The 19,951-nt window shown below is 38.1% G+C and overlaps 1 protein-coding gene and 1 non-coding gene across 2 annotated transcripts; one reads left to right on the top strand and one right to left on the bottom strand.

The window, feature by feature from the left end:
- The first annotated feature begins 3,674 nt into the window (after positions 1-3,674).
- On the top strand, positions 3,675-5,801 carry LOC113680459 (protein Wnt-8b). Its single transcript, XM_089191310.1, has 5 exons — positions 3,675-3,751; positions 4,050-4,264; positions 4,786-5,054; positions 5,161-5,544; positions 5,715-5,801. Exons 1-5 carry the CDS (start codon positions 3,675-3,677, stop codon positions 5,799-5,801), a joined length of 1,032 nt encoding a protein of 343 aa, XP_089047436.1.
- Positions 5,802-7,744: 1,943 nt separating this feature from the next.
- Positions 7,745-15,408, bottom strand: LOC113680518 (uncharacterized). The gene is made up of 2 exons (XR_016182333.1): positions 14,817-15,408; positions 7,745-14,442 (listed from the first exon to the last, which is right to left on the bottom strand). It is a non-coding gene; the product is annotated as an uncharacterized LOC113680518 (transcript).
- Positions 15,409-19,951: the final 4,543 nt, after the last annotated feature.

Below are 19,951 nucleotides of genomic sequence, written 5' to 3'. Positions count from 1 at the left end.
ACTTAAAAAACCCGACAGCATTCTTGTGTTAGAATTGTGAAACTTTGACTAATTGCTGATAATTGTTCCAAGTTGTTCAATCAATTTTTATAATTTCATATTCTGCAAGCTACAACTGAGAGTATTGAAATATCATTTGGGTCGGGAACATTCCTTGTTGTAGAAGGTGCCTTGTAGTTGGTTGTCATTGGTAACCATAAGGTTTGTGGAGTGGGAATGGGGGGGGGGGGTAAGTGTAAGTGTAAAGCAAACAAATTTGTTTTCAGAGAGGCCCTTAATCGTGAGAACTTTTATTTATAAATATACTCTGAGATTCACTGTTATTTGCTAATTTAAAAAAAGCAAAAGAGAATTTATTGCATTTGATTATTGTAAATGTTCAAAAGATCTATCGTTAATTATGTATTGGTAAATTCTTAAAGCAAAAATTTGAGGAGGCGAATACTAAGAATTTAGTTTTAAAAAAATTGATAGAAATCTAATTTTATTGTTTCAGTTTCCTCATTCTAAGCGTTTGCTCATTTTCAGCATTTGAAGAGGCGAATACCATCAATTTAGTAGATGAAATTGATAGTATAAAGTTATGAAATAACTTTATCGTTTGTTTCCTCATTTTTCAGCGAGATTTGAGGTTGAACTGAACAATATGCCTAGAAAATTACAGAGAAGTCTATTAATTTATATTTATAAAGTTTTAAGTTCATGTATCATATTTGATGGTTTATGGCTTATTTTTCCGCAATTTTCTACGAATTTTGTCTTTAAGTGTTGAAAGATTTAGATTGGTCTGTAGTTGAAGATTGTACAGGTTGTCAGAAATGTTTTTTGGATATGATTACTTTAGGAAATCTCGCTTACTGACTCGCTCTTCATTGTTATATGTATCTTGTATAGGGAAGCAGAACTTTTTTTTTTTTTTTTCACGATAGCATTTCTGCTGGTAACAACCTGTTTGGAAACAAATAATTCTTTGTCGAAGAGTGCAATTTAATTGAGTGTCGTAAAATCCAAACCTGCTTTCAGAAAGCATTCTGTTCCGTTGTTCTTGGCTGCTATTCAGCAGCTGTGATTGGTGCATTTCGGGGATGTGTTCCCTCAGCGGTGCGCTGTTGCATTTCTTTCCTGTTATATTTTTTTTCTCGTTAATTGTTTTAAGTTTCACGTTTGATTGGTGGAGAGGGTGGCACTAGTTATCGTAGCCAATCACAGACCTACGTGTAGCATACCCAGTATAATCCCGGTCTGCAACTGAAAGCAATCCTTGGTTTTAGTCGACACTCGATTTTCCTTAACGGAAACTTCTGTAGTGAGGCTCATAAAAGATTCCTCCTACATGAAGAGTTACTCTTGCTATGAAGTTAACAGTTTATGTAAGAGATATCGTAATCATTGAAGTAATAAAAAATCTAACCGTTGCTGTCAGTGTTGCTCTGGTGTTATGTTAGGGATAAAAATTATACTGAATTTGCTCGTTAAAACTCGTACAGCCTGCAATTAGCTTATGCAAAAGTCAATGGTAGAACAATCCTATGAATTCAGCTGAATTTTGCGCAGAAATTTCTACTGGGCATGCAACAATACAGGTGCGGTACGGTGCCTTTCAACTGGAAAGGCCTAGTCCCTAAGCGTTGACTCGCACCTCTTTGTTTGCCAAAAAGTCTGGGGAAAGGTGAGCGAGGGTAAGCCTCACTTGTTGACGTCATATTTCATGAAGAAACTAAGAAGACCTGTTCCTTTCAAATTAGCGGTTTGTTTGACATGGGCCTTACAGTAATGACCATTTAATCCTCAACGGCAGCTCACATGCTTTTCTCAACTCTCAGTTCCAACCAAACAATCGCTCATTTAAACAGGTAATTTAGTGTTAACAACTGGGTTGAAAACGTAAATAAGCCACCGTAAAGAGTAAAAAAGCTAGCTTTAGCTTTTTTACTCTTTACGGTGGCTAATTTACTATACTATACTCTCCCACCGACGCAGCACCACAGTTTCTTTAGAAACTTACCCCTTTGCTCATTAAAGAGTTTCTTCGCACAAATTAATTAGTTGAGCGAGAACAAAGCTCATCTCATAAAGACATCCGTGCAGTTTATTTAGGGGGCAAACGACAAGGGAAATCGCAGGGGCAGGATTCGGAAACAATGTTCGAAAACTAAAGAAAACATGAAGAGAAAAAACGTTCTTAGGAAAAACAAAAGAACACTCCTTCGCACGCGAAACAACTTGAATTGAACTACATCCACGCTTGACTAGGTGTGATATTCACGCTTGACTTTTAGAGGTGTGATTTTCCGAATAATAAAGTCAAAAACAAAAGACTTTTTCACTATTGCATTATTGTTTGCTTATTCTAAAAATGAGATCTACAGACATTTGGTTACAATAAAAAGTTACTAACATTTCATTGAATAAACCTCTAACATAACGGTTAAGTAACGAAGTTGAAAGCGATCTTCGAAGTGATGAACACTACTTACGCAGTAGTGAAAATAAGGCCTGAAAAAAATTCATCCTTGTACGGGATTTGAACCCATGACCTTTGCAATACCAGTGCACTGCTCTACCAACTGAACTAACGAGCAAACTTGCAACTGGGAGCAGGTCATTATGTTGGTTCCAAATAAACCCGTGAAGTGGTGAATAAACGACTGTGAATATATGAAAGGCATATTTGAACTGCGGATAAAGACGTGAATATGAAAGCGATCTTCGCAGTTATGAACATTACTTAAGCAGTATTGAAAATAAGGCCTGAGAGGTGGTCATTATGTTGTTCCCTAATAAACCCGTGTAGTGATGATTCAATAACTGTGAATATATAAAAATCATATCGGTGAACTGTGGTTTTAAGAAGTGAATTCGGCATGATGAACACTACTTTCGCAGTACTGAAAATAAGACTTGAAAAAAATTTCGGGTCTGTACGGGATTTGAACGCATGACCTCTGCCATGATACTGGTGCAGTGCTCGTAAGAAGTGTTCGCTGCTGTGAAGATCGCTTCTATATTCATTTCTTAAACCGCAGTTTACATATATGATTTACACATATTTAAAGTCATTGATAACGGTTAAGGCTAACACCTTAATATAACAAGCACATCACAAAAAGAGAACGTTGAGTTTTTTTTTTTGGTGTTGCACTTCGTTTTTAACACGATGCTTATGAAGAGGTATCGCACCTGTTTGCGTGTCTAGAGCTTCCTAGGCTCGTGTAAGGCACAAAAGTACAGGTTTCATCTGTTAACCTCTCTGCAAGTCTCTAGTTGAAAGTGCATATAAAAATAACCGCCCATTTTTACCTGGAAATGTGCGCGCACGAGAATTTCACGTCTGAGGTTAGTGATAAATTATCGGGCACCGCTCATTTATCTTTTAAAAAGACGATTACGCTCGAAACGGAATGAAAAAAAAACATTTGATAAAACTCATAAACAAACTTTTCTTTGTCAAATTCAGATTAAGTTACACACCAATTGTTTTCCAAGTTATTATCCGAAAAAATCTCACCTCTGTAATAAAACTGGAAATAAATCACACCTAGTCTCGCGAGGATAATTAATTAGCATGTCCATGAATAATCTTACTACGTGTCACTAGTATATAAAGGCTTCCATGAAAATCATTTTATTATGAGTAGAGCTCGCAACAAGAGAACATTTAGTGAACGTTCATGATGAAGCTCTGTCTTGTGATGTTAGTGGCCCTATTAACGTTTCCTCATTCTCATCAAGGATACAGCAAAGCTAAAAAGTAAGTTTCATTTTTCAAACATACGATAACATCCGAGCAAAGTATACCTATCTTTGCTTCGATTTCCACGCACGTGCATGATTATAGCACGCGAAACTTACTGCACTATTAGTTTGAATATGACTAGCGATAAATTAAGAAAAAAAAACAATCTGCTTATAAAAAGCGAAAATGCTTCCTTATTCAACACAGATTGCACACTTTTTTATCAGTAACTGGTAGTGTGGATGAAGAGGTTACTCTCTCTACAACCTAGAAAACTTTATGGCCGATTGTTATCATTAAAAAAAAAATTATAACGGCTCATGATTCAAACCAAAGGGTTAACAGCGGTTTTGCTACTTTACAGGTCTAGCATTTACAATCTGCTATGGAATATTGTGAAAGAGGGAGGTCATCGTGGACTGGCGGAGTGTCAGAAGTTATTTAAGGCCGAGATTTGGAATTGTTCATTGCACGACCAGCATGTGTTTCAAAAGTTACCTATCTTTTTTAAAAGAAGTTTGCCACATGGTAAGTAGAGTTAAACCTTTTTTTCTCATTCTTTTACTGCAATGCGCATTATGTATTTCTGTCGCACATGTTCCTTGAGGTGAAGCCATCTGGTTTGAATGTTTCGCAACGATGTACCAAGGTAATGTTGCAATATTAAATTTGTTAATATCAATTGTCAGCGATCTTCAACTTAAGCTTGGTCATTGAAAACCAATTACTTACACGAAACACTTTTTTTTCTCATTGGAATCGCTGAGCTGAAGTTTGCTAGCAAGTAATAGCCGGAGTACCCTATGGATCACTTTTTGTGTATAATTCATGTATTCAATGAAAATTGCGAATGGGAATGTTTAAGAGCTCGATGGGTATAGCTGTTTCAGTCTAGTTCAGTCAAGTCATCACCAGAGCACACGCAGGAGGATTAAAACATGACCCCATAAATCCATCGTTGATTGCGCCTTTGTTACCTTTGTTGACTTATTAAGAAATAACTTTGGATCTCCTTACTGATCCTCGATTTGTTTCATTTTTCATTGCAGCAACTGGAGAAACAGCTTTCCTTCACGCCATTAGCGCAGCCGCTATAACTCACGAACTAACTATGCAGTGCAGACAGAACAGAATACCCGGATGTAGGTGCGGTAAGACAAGAGAACAACTAAAAGGAAAGAGCGACTGGCAGTGGGGAGGATGCAGTGATGACATCAAGTTCGGGGAGAAGGAAACGAGACGGTTTATTGACAAACTGGAGAAAGGAAACGACGCTCGTACTGCATTCAACCTGCACAATAATCATGTAGGAAGAAAGGTTGGTTTGATTAACTGTCTTCAGTCTGTTCAAATATTGATCTACTCATGAATGAAATCGAGAAAAACATCTTATTTTTCTAATTTTTCTTTGTTGCTCAAACCAGGTTGTCCGCGCAAAGTTCAGAAAAGTATGTAGATGCCATGGCGTTACCGGAAGCTGTGATATGAAAACGTGTTGGAAAGAGCTTGCCCCTTTTAACGTGGTTGGACAAGAACTAAAAAGGAACTACCACTCAGCTGTTCGAGTGACATTTGTGAATAGCAAGCTTCACAAGCGCCACAACGACCTAGACAGACTGGTGACCAAGAAAAAGAAAAAACTGGTTTATCTGGACTCTTCCCCAAACTACTGTGTACGAAACATGACGGCGGGCTCCCCTGGAATGCGAGGAAGGACATGGGAGAGTGACATTGTATCCGTGGAAAAAAGCAGATCTTTGTGTAACTCTTGTAATCTGCGCAATCGTACGGTAGAACATCACAAGCAGGTCTGGTTTATCTGGACTCTTCCCCAAACTACTGTGTACGAAACATGACCGCGGGCTCCCCTGGAATGCGAGGAAGGACATGGGAGAGTGACATTGTATCCGTGGAAAAAAGCAGATCTTTGTGTAACTCTTGTAATCTGCGCAATCGTACGGTAGAACATCACAAGCAGGTCAAATGTAAATGTAAGTTCGTGTGGTGCTGTACTGTTAAATGTGATTTATGCACCGTGAAATATTCACGCACAGCTTGTGTGTGAAAATATTGGCCCAGGCTCCTTCAAATTTACCGTATGTAGCTTTCCGTGTTATTTGAAATACATCACTATATTTTAAATTAAGCTGGTTAGAAAATTGAGTGTATCTGTTTTTTTGTATCAATAAACACGATTGTGATGTTGATTGTTGATTAAGTTTGTCGTATTTTTCTTTTCCATACGATCAGACTAAGGGGAAGCGTAATTTTAATTCTGTTCATCGTTACTTTGACGATCTTTTTTGTAAAATATGCTGATGATATTTAATATAAACAAGTTTATTGCCATCTTTTTGCCTGCGGATGCAGCTAAGCTAACAATTCTAACCAACACTTGTATTTATGTCAAATTCTCCATTTTCTATTTCAGCTAAAAACTTAAAAAAAACCCGACAGCATTCTTGTGTTAGAATTATGAAACGTTGACTAATTGCTGATAATTGCTTCAAGTTGTTCGATCCATTTTTTTTAATTTCATATTCTACAAGCTACAACTGAGAGTATTGAAATATCATTCGGGGTGAGGAACATTCCTCGTTGTAGAAGGTGCCCTGTTGTTGGTTGTCATTGGTAACCATAAGGTTTGTGGAGGGGGAATGGGGGGGGGAGTGTAAGTGTAGAGCAAACAAATTTGTTTTCAGAGAAGCCCTTAATCGTGAGAACTTTTATTTATAAATATACTCTGAGATTCACTGTTATTTGTTAATTTAAAAGAAGTTAGAACCAGGAAATGCGAAAGAGAATTTATTGCATTTGATTGTTGTAAATGTTCAAAAGATCTATTTTTAATTAAGTATTGGTAAATTTTTTAAGCAAAAATTTGAGGAGGCGAAAACTAAGAATTTAGAGTAAAAAAATTGATAGAAATCTAATTTTATCGTTTCAGTTTCCTCATTTTAAGCGTTTGCTCATTTTCGGCATTTGAAGAGGCGAATACCACCAATTTAGTAAATGAAATTGATAGAAATAACTTTATCGTTTGTTTCCTCATTTTTCAGCGAGATTTGAGGTTGAACTGAACAATATGCCTGGAAAATTACAGAGAAGTCTATTAATTTATATTTGTAAAGTTGTAAGTTCATGTATCATATTTGATGGTTTATGGCTTATTTGTTCGCAATTTTCTACGAATTTTGCCTTTAAGAAAGATTTAGATTGGTCTGTAGTTAGAGATTGTACGGGTTGCCAGAAATGTTTTTTGGATATGATTACTTTAGGAAATCTCGCTCATTGACTCACTCTTCATTTTTATATGTATCTTGTACAGGGAAGCAGAACCTTTCTTTTTTTCTACAACATTTCTGCTGGTAACAACCTGGATAAAAACAAACAATTCTTTGTTGAGAGAGCAATTTAATTGAGTGTCATAAAAGTCCAAACCTGCTTTCAGAAAGCATTCTGTTTCGCTGTTCTTGGCTGCTATTCAGCAGCTGTGATTGGTGCATTTCGGAGATGTGTTCCCTCAGCGGTTTGCTGTTGCATTTCTTTCCTATTATGTTTTTTTATCGTTAATTGTTTTAGGTTTCGCGTTTGATTGGTGGAGTTACGAGTTATCGTAGCCAATCACAGACCTACGTGTAGTATAACTCTTGTAATCTGCGACATCGTACGGTAGAACATCAGAAGCAGGTCAGATATTAATGTAAGTTCGTGTGGTGCTGCACTGTTAAATGTGATTTATGCACCGTGAAATATTTACACACAGCTTGTGTGTGAAAATATTGGTCCAGGCTCCTTGAAATTTACTGTATGTAGCTTTCCGTGTTACATACACCACTATATTTTAAATTAAGCTGGTTAGAAAATTGAGTGTATTTGTTTTTTGTATCAATAAACACGATTGTGATGTTTTTTGATTAAGTATGTCGTATTTTTCTTTTTGATACGATCAGACTAAGGGGGAGCGTAATTTTAATTCTGTTCATCGTTACTTTGACGATCTTGTTTGTAAAATATGCTGATTTATTGCCTTCCATTTTCACTTCGTAAAATAAGAAAAAACGCACCTCATCATATATATTCATTCATGATAGGTCTTCCATTAATTAGTAAACGCTGTAGTGTATCAGCGTGGAGCTTTTACTTTCCTTCAGAAACAAATTGATACACATTTTCAACTTTAAAGTTTGTTTAGGAACCTTTTCACGCGTAAACAAATACACACCACTTGTTAGCGCCTCAAGATTGATACATTTTTTTGTAATATTGAGCAGAAATTTCTGCACATATTATTTCATCGAAAAACTTCCTTGAAAAGACTTGGGTTCGTAAATCAGTAGTTCTAGATTAATGAAGAGCAATTTGGGCGCAAAGAAAAAGATTATGGAGCTACTATAATATTAATTAACGAAAATGATTTCAGGCACCAGTTCCGCACCGGCTGCAAACAATAAATTTTCCAAACTACATTTTTAATAATGTAATCGAAAAATTTCAAAAACTATGCTATTCACAAGTTCAAGAGAAGTATAATTAGTGAATTCTAAACGGTGTTCTGTCCTGAAAGTGTTGCATCTTAGTTTAAAGGAGGGGCAACTTTGCACTTGCCTCAGCCAAACAGAAAAAAAAAAATTCCACAGCTCTGAACCTGACACAGACATCCAAATTAGCAGAGTGGCTGGCTTGGATGTCTCTGAACAGAATTTTGTGAGGTTGTATTTAGCATTAACGTCAGAATGGCTCTTATCAGGAGTTGAGTCCGCGAAATCAGCGGTCTCTCGATTGGCGTACACCAACACATGGCTATCGGGCCAAGCTTGGCGATCTGTTCTGTTGCTGGTATTGAACTGCCTCGTATTTACTGACAATTTTTACATCTTTTAGTGCCTTAAAGTATGGTTAAGCACTGCATAGCATTTGGATGCAAAAATAAAGTTCCAAACCGGAATACAAGAACTTGTCATGGCATTCACTCCCGCTGTTGAACAAGAAATTATTGAAAGAACGGCTCGTTAAACTACGCCGATAGAACACTTAATTAACCGAACATTCTTATGTTTGTAGTCAGCATTTTAATGCTGACAGTTTCATAAAACCATTGAGAGGACAAAGAACTTACTTGAAGCTAGAATCTGTGCCTACAAAGTTTGTTTTTACTGTTTTGTGTAAGTTAATCGAGAGACCGCTGGATTGTTTTAGTGACGTACTCAACTTCGATAAGAGCCACTGATTTATTTACGTCCTTTGTCTGTCGCTTATCTATTGTTGGTCGAATAGGTCGAGGCCTAATTCCTGACTTGCTTGCGGGGAGGAAGCGGTTACCGTTGCAGTGTTAAAAGAAAAAGCAAAAACAAATTTAACTCAGAGCAGATCACCAATGTCAAAATTATCAATTAATTCCTTTCCGCCCACTATAAATCGCGGCAACGTTGTTCCAGCTATGGCGAAAAGACTCGAGGAATGGTGTCCTGGGAGCCTTTCGGCCACCTTGTTTTGAATTAGTTCTTTACAGCGTTTCCATGTGATGTGTAACCTTGTTACGAAGGCGTTTATTTTCAATCCAGTTCGAAGAAAGTCTGGATTTTATCGCTAGTGTGTGTTCAGTTAGTCACCTGTTCGAATCAGTTTGAAAACAACAATGACAGGTCAAGGGTGAGCTCTGTTAATAACCATTTCACCAGCGATTGAGAGTTGTGACTTCCTCAAGATCGGCTATGAAGATCTTATCGATGAAGAGCACGACCGTTACGACTCGATGGTTGGTTTGGCGGGTCTTTGAGCCGTACAAAACATCTTAGTTCGGATAATGGTCGTTTGGCTAAAGGTTACAGCTGTCTTGATGACACTTGATTTCTTAAACAGAGGTGATTAGCTCATCAATAACGACACTTACTGTCGATTTTACTCCAGTGGAATGTTCCATAAATTGTTCGAGGTCATGGATCACGGTAAGCTCCAACAGTCTCTCTTACCGTCTTGTGGTGGAATTATTAAAAAGCAGTCTTGAGAGCTACTCCGGTAATCGCGAACCTCAAGGGATTCGTTTGGAGCCTTGTATACGCAACCAATTAAACAATTCGCTTTTTGTGTTCGCACATGAAAGCATATACCATTGAAATAATTTCTTTATAAATCCCTTCTTGTGGAAAAGTTTACGTCATCCAATGTATCTAACGACTGTTTCCGTGGTCATGGCGATACACAGAGAAACCCGCCATTACTATTCCGGAATACAATACCGCACAATTTAACGACGTCTCTGAAATATTAACAGGCAAAAATAAGATATTCGTAACCAAGTTCATCGATATGAGCTAAATACATCGGCTAGTTTTGTCCATCCACTTCTAAATGGTAGCAGGCTTGCTAATCAAGGTGGTGTCGTTTCCATTTTGAAAAAATTAACAGTTTATCAGTCGTTTGAGAATCCTTAAGCTTACACCAGACAAAGCAATCTAGCTTAAGTACCGTAAAAACGTTCCCGTGAATGAGTCCAAACACTTAGTTAAATATGGTGAGTGTAGTACAGCTTTCCAATATGTTCACCACCGTTGCGCTGGAGGGAATTCGTGGGTAAATATGCGAACTGTTTTGCAATCTTTAAATGCAGCCCAACAGAATAGTTTCTTGGTGAAGCTCATACTAAATCCCATCATTCCGCACTCCATAATCAAGTGATACAGCTGAGGTTTACCATTAAAAATGAAATCAAGGTGGCGGCTACGATCATACACACGTATTGAGGCTTTGTGAGGATCCTGCTCATCACTTATAAAACCTCTTGTTTCGATGTTACCTCTTACCGGGTCAGCTGTAGGTTCGTATGTTTGCAACTTAACAATGAAATGACTTCCGTCTTTTGGTGGAGGCGGTGCATAGTCAGGGCCAGAGGGTTCCATACCTGGATAGGTTCGACTCCAAGACACAGAGAACACGTTGGAAGGGTGAGAAACTTGCAAAGAAATTTCCACCGAATGTCTTTCAGTCGTGGCCTTACAGATGTATTTGTGCCTTCCCCAGTGTTTCTGCTGACATTCCTTTCCACAGTACTTTGCACTCATGCAACTCTTGCAAGACTTTAATCCATCATGTTTTCGAAGGCAAAAAGCACAATATCTTCTCAGTTTGTGTGACGTTAAATTTGTTGAGCCATGATTATTTCCGGAACACCGATTGCTTGGCTTAAACTCTGGTGCAACCATGTCAGGAGCAACTGTTTTCAAGTCAAGAGGACGCTGTCCCACAGAGAGGTTTAATGCATCTTTCCACATAAGAAAGTTTCGGAGTTTCAACGGAAAAGAATATAATTCAAAGACGCGAAGTCCCTCATGAAAAGCAGGACCACAGTTGTCATGTATATAGTTGTTTTCTATCACACATGGGATTTTCCCTGGACTTTGCAATCCGGCTATTATGCCACCCATTTTGTTGTTACAGATCTCATTTCCCTTGAACAGACCGCCCGAATTGCTGTGGATGCAAACTCCCCAATAAAAGTTCTCAAATATCACGTTATTCTCCAAAGTGACGTCATTATGGTTTAACATTACGCGGACACCAAAAGTACCATTATGAAAAATCTTGTTTCCACGAATTTCCACAGGGAGGGAAACAGTAAATTCAGGAGGAAGTCCCGCTACGAGGATTCCCTCGTATTTATTGTCGTAAATCTCGGAGTCGGTTATTATGGCTTCCTTTGCTAAGACACCCGCTCGTTCTTCATCGACCCAGATTCCTCTTGTATTTCCATGAATGTGGCATCTGTGAATTGCAACACGCCCCTTGTCGAACACCCTAACTCCAGAGGCATAACATCCCATCGTGCCATTTCCAGTCACATGACATTCTACCATCGTGGCTGAAGCATTTGGACCTTTTACTACTATTCCACTACCTCCGTTACCCTTGATTGTGCATTGAAGAAAACTTGCCGTTCCACTGACAAGGACTAAAGGTTCGGCTGAGCCATTCCTCCAAAAGAAACAGCTCTCAAACTTGACATTGCAATTGCTTGCAACCAATGTATATTCTGTTGAGAGAGTAATATTCCGAAAAAAGCAATCTTCTTCCATGCTCACATTCCCAGAGTAAATGGTGACCTTGTCTTCGTTGCCCAGAGCAGCTATCACCGCGTTACCGATGGATGCTTGAAAGAGAGTGTCAGCGTTGTGGCGTTTCGGAGAGTCGTCTAGCATATATTCTCCGCTTGGAAGAAGAACCACTTTTGGTTGTGACTTGCAGTTGTTGCTGCGCGTTACAACTTTGCGAAGAGCCTCCGAAGATTCACAAATCTTCCACTTGCCATCCAGATCTCCGAAAGCAGATTTGAAAGCCCCATAACGACGACAACATTCGCCATCCTGGTGATAGGCGATAGCAGCGAAGCATAAGGCAGAAAGTCTTTGCCCAAGACCATTTAGTGCCAAAGCTTTCCTAGAGTATCCCTTCCAGCAGTTGGGCTTAACTCTGATATACTCCTCTGAATCTTTAATACATTCTTCAAACTTTCCTAGTTTAAGATATGCAGTTGCTCTGTTGTTAAATAAGGATGGGTCCGGGTTGGTTCCTTCCTGCATTGCCTCGATTCCTTCAGTATAATAATTGATGGCCGCTTCATAGAGCCCTCCTTTAAAAAACGTGTTTCCTTGCAAACGGATTTGATCTGTTTCAGCACTCTTTTGGATTTCCAACGTAGACGTTCTTTGATTCTCTGAAGGAGGCCGTGACGAATAGAAGATGATTTTTTGAAACATTTGAGAAAGCGGAAGAGTATGGGGAAATAGCTTTCTCAGTTCTTCTTTAGAAAAAACCCTGCTCACACCTACATCAAAATCCAAAATTTGAAATGCAAATCTTTCGGTCTCTTTGGCTTTCTCTTGATGACCATGCACACTCAGCTTCAGGGCGTTTTCATAAACGATCCGGGATGTCTCAATATTTAAAACGACTGTTTTTACTTCCTTCGCGATGTGGCCTTGATCAAGCAAGCATCTCAAATGCTTTTGCAGCTCGGAAGCATGAATGGTTAACTTTGACCACTCATAGAACAAGGAAGGATCAGTCACAGAAGCAGATGCTTGTTCTGTTACATTTCCAAGTTAAATTTGAAATAATCTGGTCCGGTGACGGGCAACGACGAAAGCAGTTGTAAAGAAGTCGAACAGCTCTCAGTATTGAAGAAGCCGTTTCCTCAATAGTCATTCTGGTTCGAATAACTTCCTGAACCAAACGATGTAGGCCAAGTGACGTGGAGGATATTCTCTGGAATAGCGAAAACTTTGTGATGATTTCTAGGATGTGATCTCTCATCAAAGGACCACAGGAGCTTTCTAGAACTTTATCGTCAGAGGAAAGCACTTTGCCGTCGATTAAGTCCACTTGAATTTCATGAGGCTCCAGAAAGGCACAAACGTTTACAAACCTTGATGCTGCGTCTCCATATGTTGACTTCTTGACGTACTCGAAGTTAATAAGCCACGTCGTATGTACTGCCAGTCGACTTTTGGATTCGTACTCCGACGATGGTTTTGCTGGATGCTGGCTCAGCAACTTTAATCGCTGGCTTTTGTACTCTTCAAAGTACTTACTTATGGGACATTGTAGGGCTTTGATATGAGCACCTGCTTGTTCTAAGGCAAGAGGAAGACCACCGAGCTCACAAACAAGTTCTTTCAATATTCTCTCTTGTCCTGTGGGATCAAGGAGACCGCTTCGAGAAACCAGAAAACCTACTGCTTCGTCTTCTGAAAATGAAAGCAATTCCACACAATTGGAGGGATTTACATCAAAGGAATCATGAACTTCTTTCGATTTACGTCTCGTCGTGAGCAACAGATGACCAATAGCTTGCCTTCTCCATCCTCCACAACAAACTTTTCGCATTTGGTCGGAGATGTTAAGCTGGTCTACATCGTCAAGAACCAACAACCATGCCTTTTTGCTTTTCGAAAGGTAATTGAGCACTTTTGACAACGTGAGGTCAAATGAGTCCGCGAGCACTCCCAAACGCAAAGGCAGGTCGTTCAAAGAGTTTTCAAACCTACGGTCATCTTCCATGGAGATCCAAAACACCCCTCCTTCGTATTCCGCTTTACGTTTCCATGCAAAGTGAGATGCTAACGTGGTCTTCCCGCATCCTCCAAGACCACAAATGGCTGCCATGTTTAACCCACCAATTTTTTCGAATTGTAAGCATTTTTCCAGAATAGATAATTCCTTTTCTCGCCCTGTAAACCATTTGCTTTGTTCTGGCGCATCAAATACAATCTCCTTCGATTCCTCTGAAAAGGATGAATGTTCAAGTTTTTCCTTCAGTATTGCCAGATCTCTCTGCATGGCTGATGCATAAACTTCTAGTGAGTTACAGCGGAGCTCTAATTGTTCTTGCCGCATCTTCCAGTTCGTTTCAGAGCTTTTCAAAAGGTTCATTTGTTCCTCGTTCTTCTTTTCCATCTGTCTTGTAATCAAATCTTGTGTTTTCTTCATATCTTCACAAACGTTTTGCAGGTTTGACTGTTTCTCTTCGAGGCTAAAGATAGTTCTTTCAAACTCGGACTTAATCAGGGCAAGAGTAGAACAGACGCTTTTCATATTTTTATCCTGTTCTTTTTCGTTGTGATGTAACGAATCGATAAGTTTTTGGACATCATTATGGATAAAATAGAGAAGAGTGTTGTCTAGTGGTTTACCAAGGCATATGTCTAGTCCTGTACAAATTTGACAAAAACCAAGTAAGTGTAAGACAGAAAGAAAGGATCAATGTCAGTATAACCCAACGTTAAAACGAGGATCTCAATCGGGAAAACCGTTGAGCGTAAAAATTAAAAAAAATTGACCTTTAATCATAAAAAGAGTTCTGACTGAGTGCTCATTTGAATCACTGGGATAAAGAAAGCATCAATGCGGATTTGAATAAGATCTAAGTACGTCACTTGCTGTGGGCATACGAACTATTTTTGTATTTGCAGTTGCACCTTTTCTCGAACCTAATATTTGGATCTGAACATAAATAATGGTAATTTATATTCTCTTGAATCACAAGGAAAATAAAAAGTGGCTTAGTTGTTCGCTGTTATCATACCTCCTTTTCTCCATAGCTGAAGCTCGTTCATGATACTCAGTTCATTAGTTGGAAGCAGCATAAGGTTTTTGACAAGGGCCTCCATGAGATCGAAGCAATCATTGTATTGAACGTCAGTCCAAATGGAAAAGTTACAATGAGCCCACTCATTGCGCACCTTTGAACGTACGTCCTCAGCATATGGCCGCGCCGAAGTGAATGGTATTGCGCCACAAAGAACGGCAAGAGCGGCAGAAGCGTCAAAGGATGTATCAAATGCATTGAAATGCGCCATGAAAGGTTTCATAAACAATTTTGCCAGAGAAATTTCATCCTTTACTCGGTAGTCATAATGACGCGGGTTTTTATGCAGGACGGCGTTATTGTTGATACTTTCGTAATTCAACTTCTGTGTGCTCGGAGGAATTGTTTTTTGGTGAGTTGGATAGGTCTGTTTGTCTACTCCAAAAGTTGCCACCAGACGTTGGTAAAATGGCTTCATCTCGTTCTGAACCTTGACTCTGAGACACGGGGTGAGAACATTTTGAAGGGCAATGCCAACCACTATCCAGCGTCGTTGCTCTACGGATGTGGCCCCAGTCGAGGAAGCCATAGAGGCTTTGCCGGTCCCCGGTTAGAGAGAAACTGATTTAAATCCTATAACGAAGATAAAATAATTTCGCGTTGAAAGGATTAACATCTTGGTAAGGACTTTTCTTCTTATAATAATTTAGTAAATAAACCCTTTCATGCGGCTGTTATGTCGGTTGATAATGTTCGCAGCTAATGGTCACCGAAAAATGAACATTTGACCGAGAAGCGAAGCTTCGCATGCAAATGTGAAATTCTGAGGACAATCTCTCAGCCAAAGTTATTATCAGCCGACACACCAGCAAGTCAGCAAAGGATGTATTTATTTTATAACCCTCCCATTAATTTTCGTAACACGCGTTGACAGCAAGTTTTGATGACCTTTTGCACTTGCTGGTGTTGCATTTAAGATAAAGCTTTTAATGTCACCATCACTGGACTCTGCATGATAGGTTCGTTTTTCTTATTATTTAAAATTGTGTGGTTATACAATTTCGCTGTGTAAGTTAACACGTTGTAACATTTAATATTATCTAGATTGCGCTAAATACTTTAGCTCAGCAATGGTGCATGGTATTTCTTACAAATGCTCATACCCAAACAAAACATTGTTATAAGGAATTGGCCACAAGATATGTGAGTTTTAAAGGGTGGGAATCTGGGAAAGTAAGGATCCTATCTTAATTAGGACTAAAATGAATGGAGGTTCTCCTCTTTTAATACATGTTTTTACTTTGACGTGCCTCCTCCCCTTTAATGTTTAGGGCACATAGATGAAGAAAACATTTTCGTATTTTGATGCATGAAAGTTAAATAAATCGGTGTCCACGTAATTCACAGGCAAGAATATGAGTGCCTTAGCTTTGTAGGTTAAAAAAATTAAAATGAGAGAGTTGTGCAGACCATATCCTACTTTTTATCCTCCCCTACATATTTACTCAATTAACACAGTCACTATCTGTTTCATTTTCTCTCACTTTCCCCTGAGCTTGTGGGAAGATAACTTCTGTATGTTTCTAAATGAAGACAGGAAAGCTTGCCCTCTTATTACAGATAGCTCTTTTGTGCAGGGGCAAATTGCTATTTAAAGCACTCTCTTAAGATTAAAATTAATGGCAGACCCAGGGCTGTGGTTTGCTACCAATTCTCGATCATTATTTTTTTGTAAAACTGTGATATTTCCCATTATCAGTACAGGCTTATAAATTAGTTGTGAAAATTTCTTGATCCTGTTGTTGTATGAAAGTTTGGCTCCATTTTACCTTAATGACCTAAACTGAATAGAATGGAAACTTAAATTTATTTGTTCTCCTTCTGAGGTGTGCTCAAAAGTTTTGAAGTCATGACATGCTGGTTTATGGGAAATCTTCAATCTTTCAACTTTGAAACTTGGATTATGACTACTTTGAATGACTTTCCTATGTGCCTTACAGGTACAGGCAGGTGTTGTAAAACAGTTTTAGCTTTTTCATTAGTACACATTTCTTTTTCTAAGAATCTTGTTTATCTGGCCTACACTGAATTCTAATTTTTTCAACCAAATTTTGTATTCTTTTGAATATTCTTAGATCTGCTAGTATCAGTAAATATTCATGTAATTAGAATAATTGTATGAAATCTTGGGGATGTACGGCACACTAACTTTTCTCCAGACCCTATTAACATTTTATTATGTTTAGGGATTGGTATTGGCTACAAAAGTACAATCAAATTAAAGTTTTGTGCACAGCCTATGTGTCAAATTTATGTAATAAAATGATGTATCCTCTTAAAACTAGTTTATCAGAATAAGAGTGAGTTCACAGTCACAAGTATGGCTTTTCATGATAATAGTTTCCAGGTTTAAAAACTCACTTTCCCTTTGAATATTTTCCTTTATCTGCTGGCCTGCTAAAATCCTCTGTTCCTTTGCCCTGACAGCCCAACCTCAGGAGTGATTAGAAAATTAATGGCTAACAATCCTGTTAGCGTATTCTGAATATGGCATTTCAAACATGCTGTATATACCACAAATTTTCCATTTTCCTGACTAACTATTTAGTAATGGTGTCTACAAGTTGTGGAAAATGGTTGGGTTGAGATATAATACAAAGACTTGCCAGTAGATGATCAAATAAAAACTTTTTACACATCAATAAAATTTACTGTTGTTTCATGTTAGCATGTTGCAACAACTCCACCTTCCAGTTAATTCAATTATTTGCAAACATGAGAGAAAACCATCCAAAACTTTTCAACCTCTTTAATATAGCCAATCACAACAGCAACTCAACTTTAAAACAAAAGAGAATTGATTTCTGTAATGTAAAAATGAAATCCAGGTATTATCTCAAGTTTTCTAAAAATGTTTTCATGGTTGAATCGTAAGTTTCTCTTTGTCATCAGGTTTTAATTATGATATTTTAGTTCAAGCTTATCTTCCTTCAAATCAAACTTCTGCAACACAAGAAACATGTTGGACAAATTCTTATTTCAGTAACCAGAGTTGCTAAGATCATAGAAGTTGGCTTAACCCTTTAACTCCCAAGATCTGATTGTTAATTCTCCCCTCTAGCTGCTACACATTTACTTGTAGATTAGTTACAAGAATTTGGTGTTAGATCAAGATGACAACGTCCACCTAATAAGTTTGAGTATTCTCATTACCTTTTTATTGGATACTGTGTGGATATTTTATGTTGATCACTTCTGGGAGTAAAAGGGTGAAAGACACCTACATTTTAGGCACTTACAGTAAAGGTTCCCGAGTTAAATAACATAAAAAATCTCAAAAAGGCGCCATGTATTTCGAGCCAGAGGACAATCATGAAACAAGAATAGCCAAAAGAGAAAGAGTGAAAAAATGGCAGGTTGAACACGAGTTGAAAATGACTTTTCTTTTTCATTTTCTGCGCGTATCAGGCAAGGTTAAAACGTTAGAGAAATGCGGTGGAGTAAGCAGTCATACCTGGCAACTTCAAGCGAAGATACAAGAGAAGCCCACACGATTCTGGCGTTTGGTTTTACTGACTCATTGTTCTCACGCTTATTATCTTCAATCGACCAGTATTGTTTTAACTCAAGGTTGTTTACTGTCGTTTCTTTCAATTTTGGCTCATTTCCCCCAACCGAAATTATCAGCCACGCTCAACAGAATATAACTTCAACTGATTCTGACATCATGCACTACCTCTGAAGAAGAAAACAGTCCCTATCTACGAAAATTTGTTAAAAACATCAAGAATACTAACGAAGGTTCTTGATTACTATGTATGTCGATCGCTTTGCTGGTTGCGGTAAAGTTGCGGTAATATCGTCCCTCGGTTCCAGACCCCGTCAATTTTTCCCCGGACTGGTCCCTAAATCCCCTTGAAGAAACCCTTTGAAGAGTTTCATTAAAAGTTTTTATCACAGTGAAGGGCTGCAAATAATTTTATAGGTGCTCTTATTTTAGGCTTCGCTAAATCTACATATTAAATCATAAATCTTAAGGCTGAAGAAAGTAAGAATCACAAATTTCGAGGATTAGATTCTGCCTCAATCCCAAAGCTAAGTCTGAAGTGAGGAATAGTATAAGAAGTCCTCAAAAAGAAATATTTTGGGCAAATATTGTTTTTGTGTAATTTATTATAGAACATATTCTGTTCTCAAAATGTAATTCGATGCAATAAAACAGATTCTCAAGTCAAAATTATATTAATGTGTTTTTTCCAACCAGAAACCCCTTAAATTGATCTATGAATTTTTATATTTTATGGGGAGTTAAATTAAAAGCAAAACTGATTTCATAAGGCAGAAATATAAAAATAAAAAATTGTCAAAAAAAGGTGTTGCAGATGTGGTTTCAGAAGACCTTGCCATCCTCTGGACCATGGAAGCAAACAAGATTAGGCTGATCATCAGCCTCAGCATGGCCATCCAAAGGTTCCTTTCTCAGAATTGCAATTTTGTGTAAAACTGCACATACTTTTTCTGGCTTCTCTCTCATCTCAGAATGAAGCAGATGTAACCTTTGCTTCTACCAGCCAAAGGCTTGTTCTGTTACCACTCTTGTTCTTTTGTGGGCACTGTTGAACTCTTGCTGCTTGTCAGTGACTTGATTCAGGTAAGGGGTCATCAGATATGGCTTGCAAGGGTAACCACTGTCACCTAACAGTAAACCATCTTCTATGGACTGGTGTTCGTTATTTAGTTGTTGGCCAATTCCTGAATCCCTAATTTATAAAGCTGTCAAAGGTGCTACCTAACCATTGTGCTACAGTGTTAATAAACATGCCTAAAATGAAACAGCAAATTGGTAATGTGACCATTTCTTACTTTTGATGTAGAAAATCTTGTCTCAGTTTATAACAACAATGTACTACAAGGAGAAACAACAATAATTGTGTCTATAATGAACTGGTGTAGCTGATACAAATATTTAATTTATTTGGATAACCTTTTCATTACTTATTAAATTTGTGTTTTGAAAATTGGGAGACTGCATCATTTTGAAATCCTAGTGATTGTTGCAATTTGTTGGCTATTAGCTATGCAATATACAAGTATCCCACATTTTTTCTTACTTTTTACCCTTTTTTTCTCAT

The sequence above is a fragment of the Pocillopora damicornis genome, chromosome 13 (genome assembly GCF_964200805.1).
Source record: "Pocillopora damicornis chromosome 13, jaPocDami1.2, whole genome shotgun sequence".
Taxonomy (NCBI): domain Eukaryota; kingdom Metazoa; phylum Cnidaria; class Anthozoa; order Scleractinia; family Pocilloporidae; genus Pocillopora; species Pocillopora damicornis.
Note: the sequence above shows the minus strand (reverse complement) of the source record. Positions and strands in the feature narration are given on the sequence as shown.

Coding starts and splice junctions, on each gene's coding strand:
- LOC113680459 (XM_089191310.1), top strand. CDS start 3,675: ATGAAGCTCTGTCTTGTGATGTTAGTGGCCCTATTAACGTTTCCTCAT. Junction 3,752..4,049: donor GGATACAGCAAAGCTAAAAA/GTAAGTTTCATT, acceptor AAAAAAATTATA/ACGGCTCATGATTCAAACCA. Junction 5,055..5,160: donor ATAATCATGTAGGAAGAAAG/GTTGGTTTGATT, acceptor TGCTCAAACCAG/GTTGTCCGCGCAAAGTTCAG.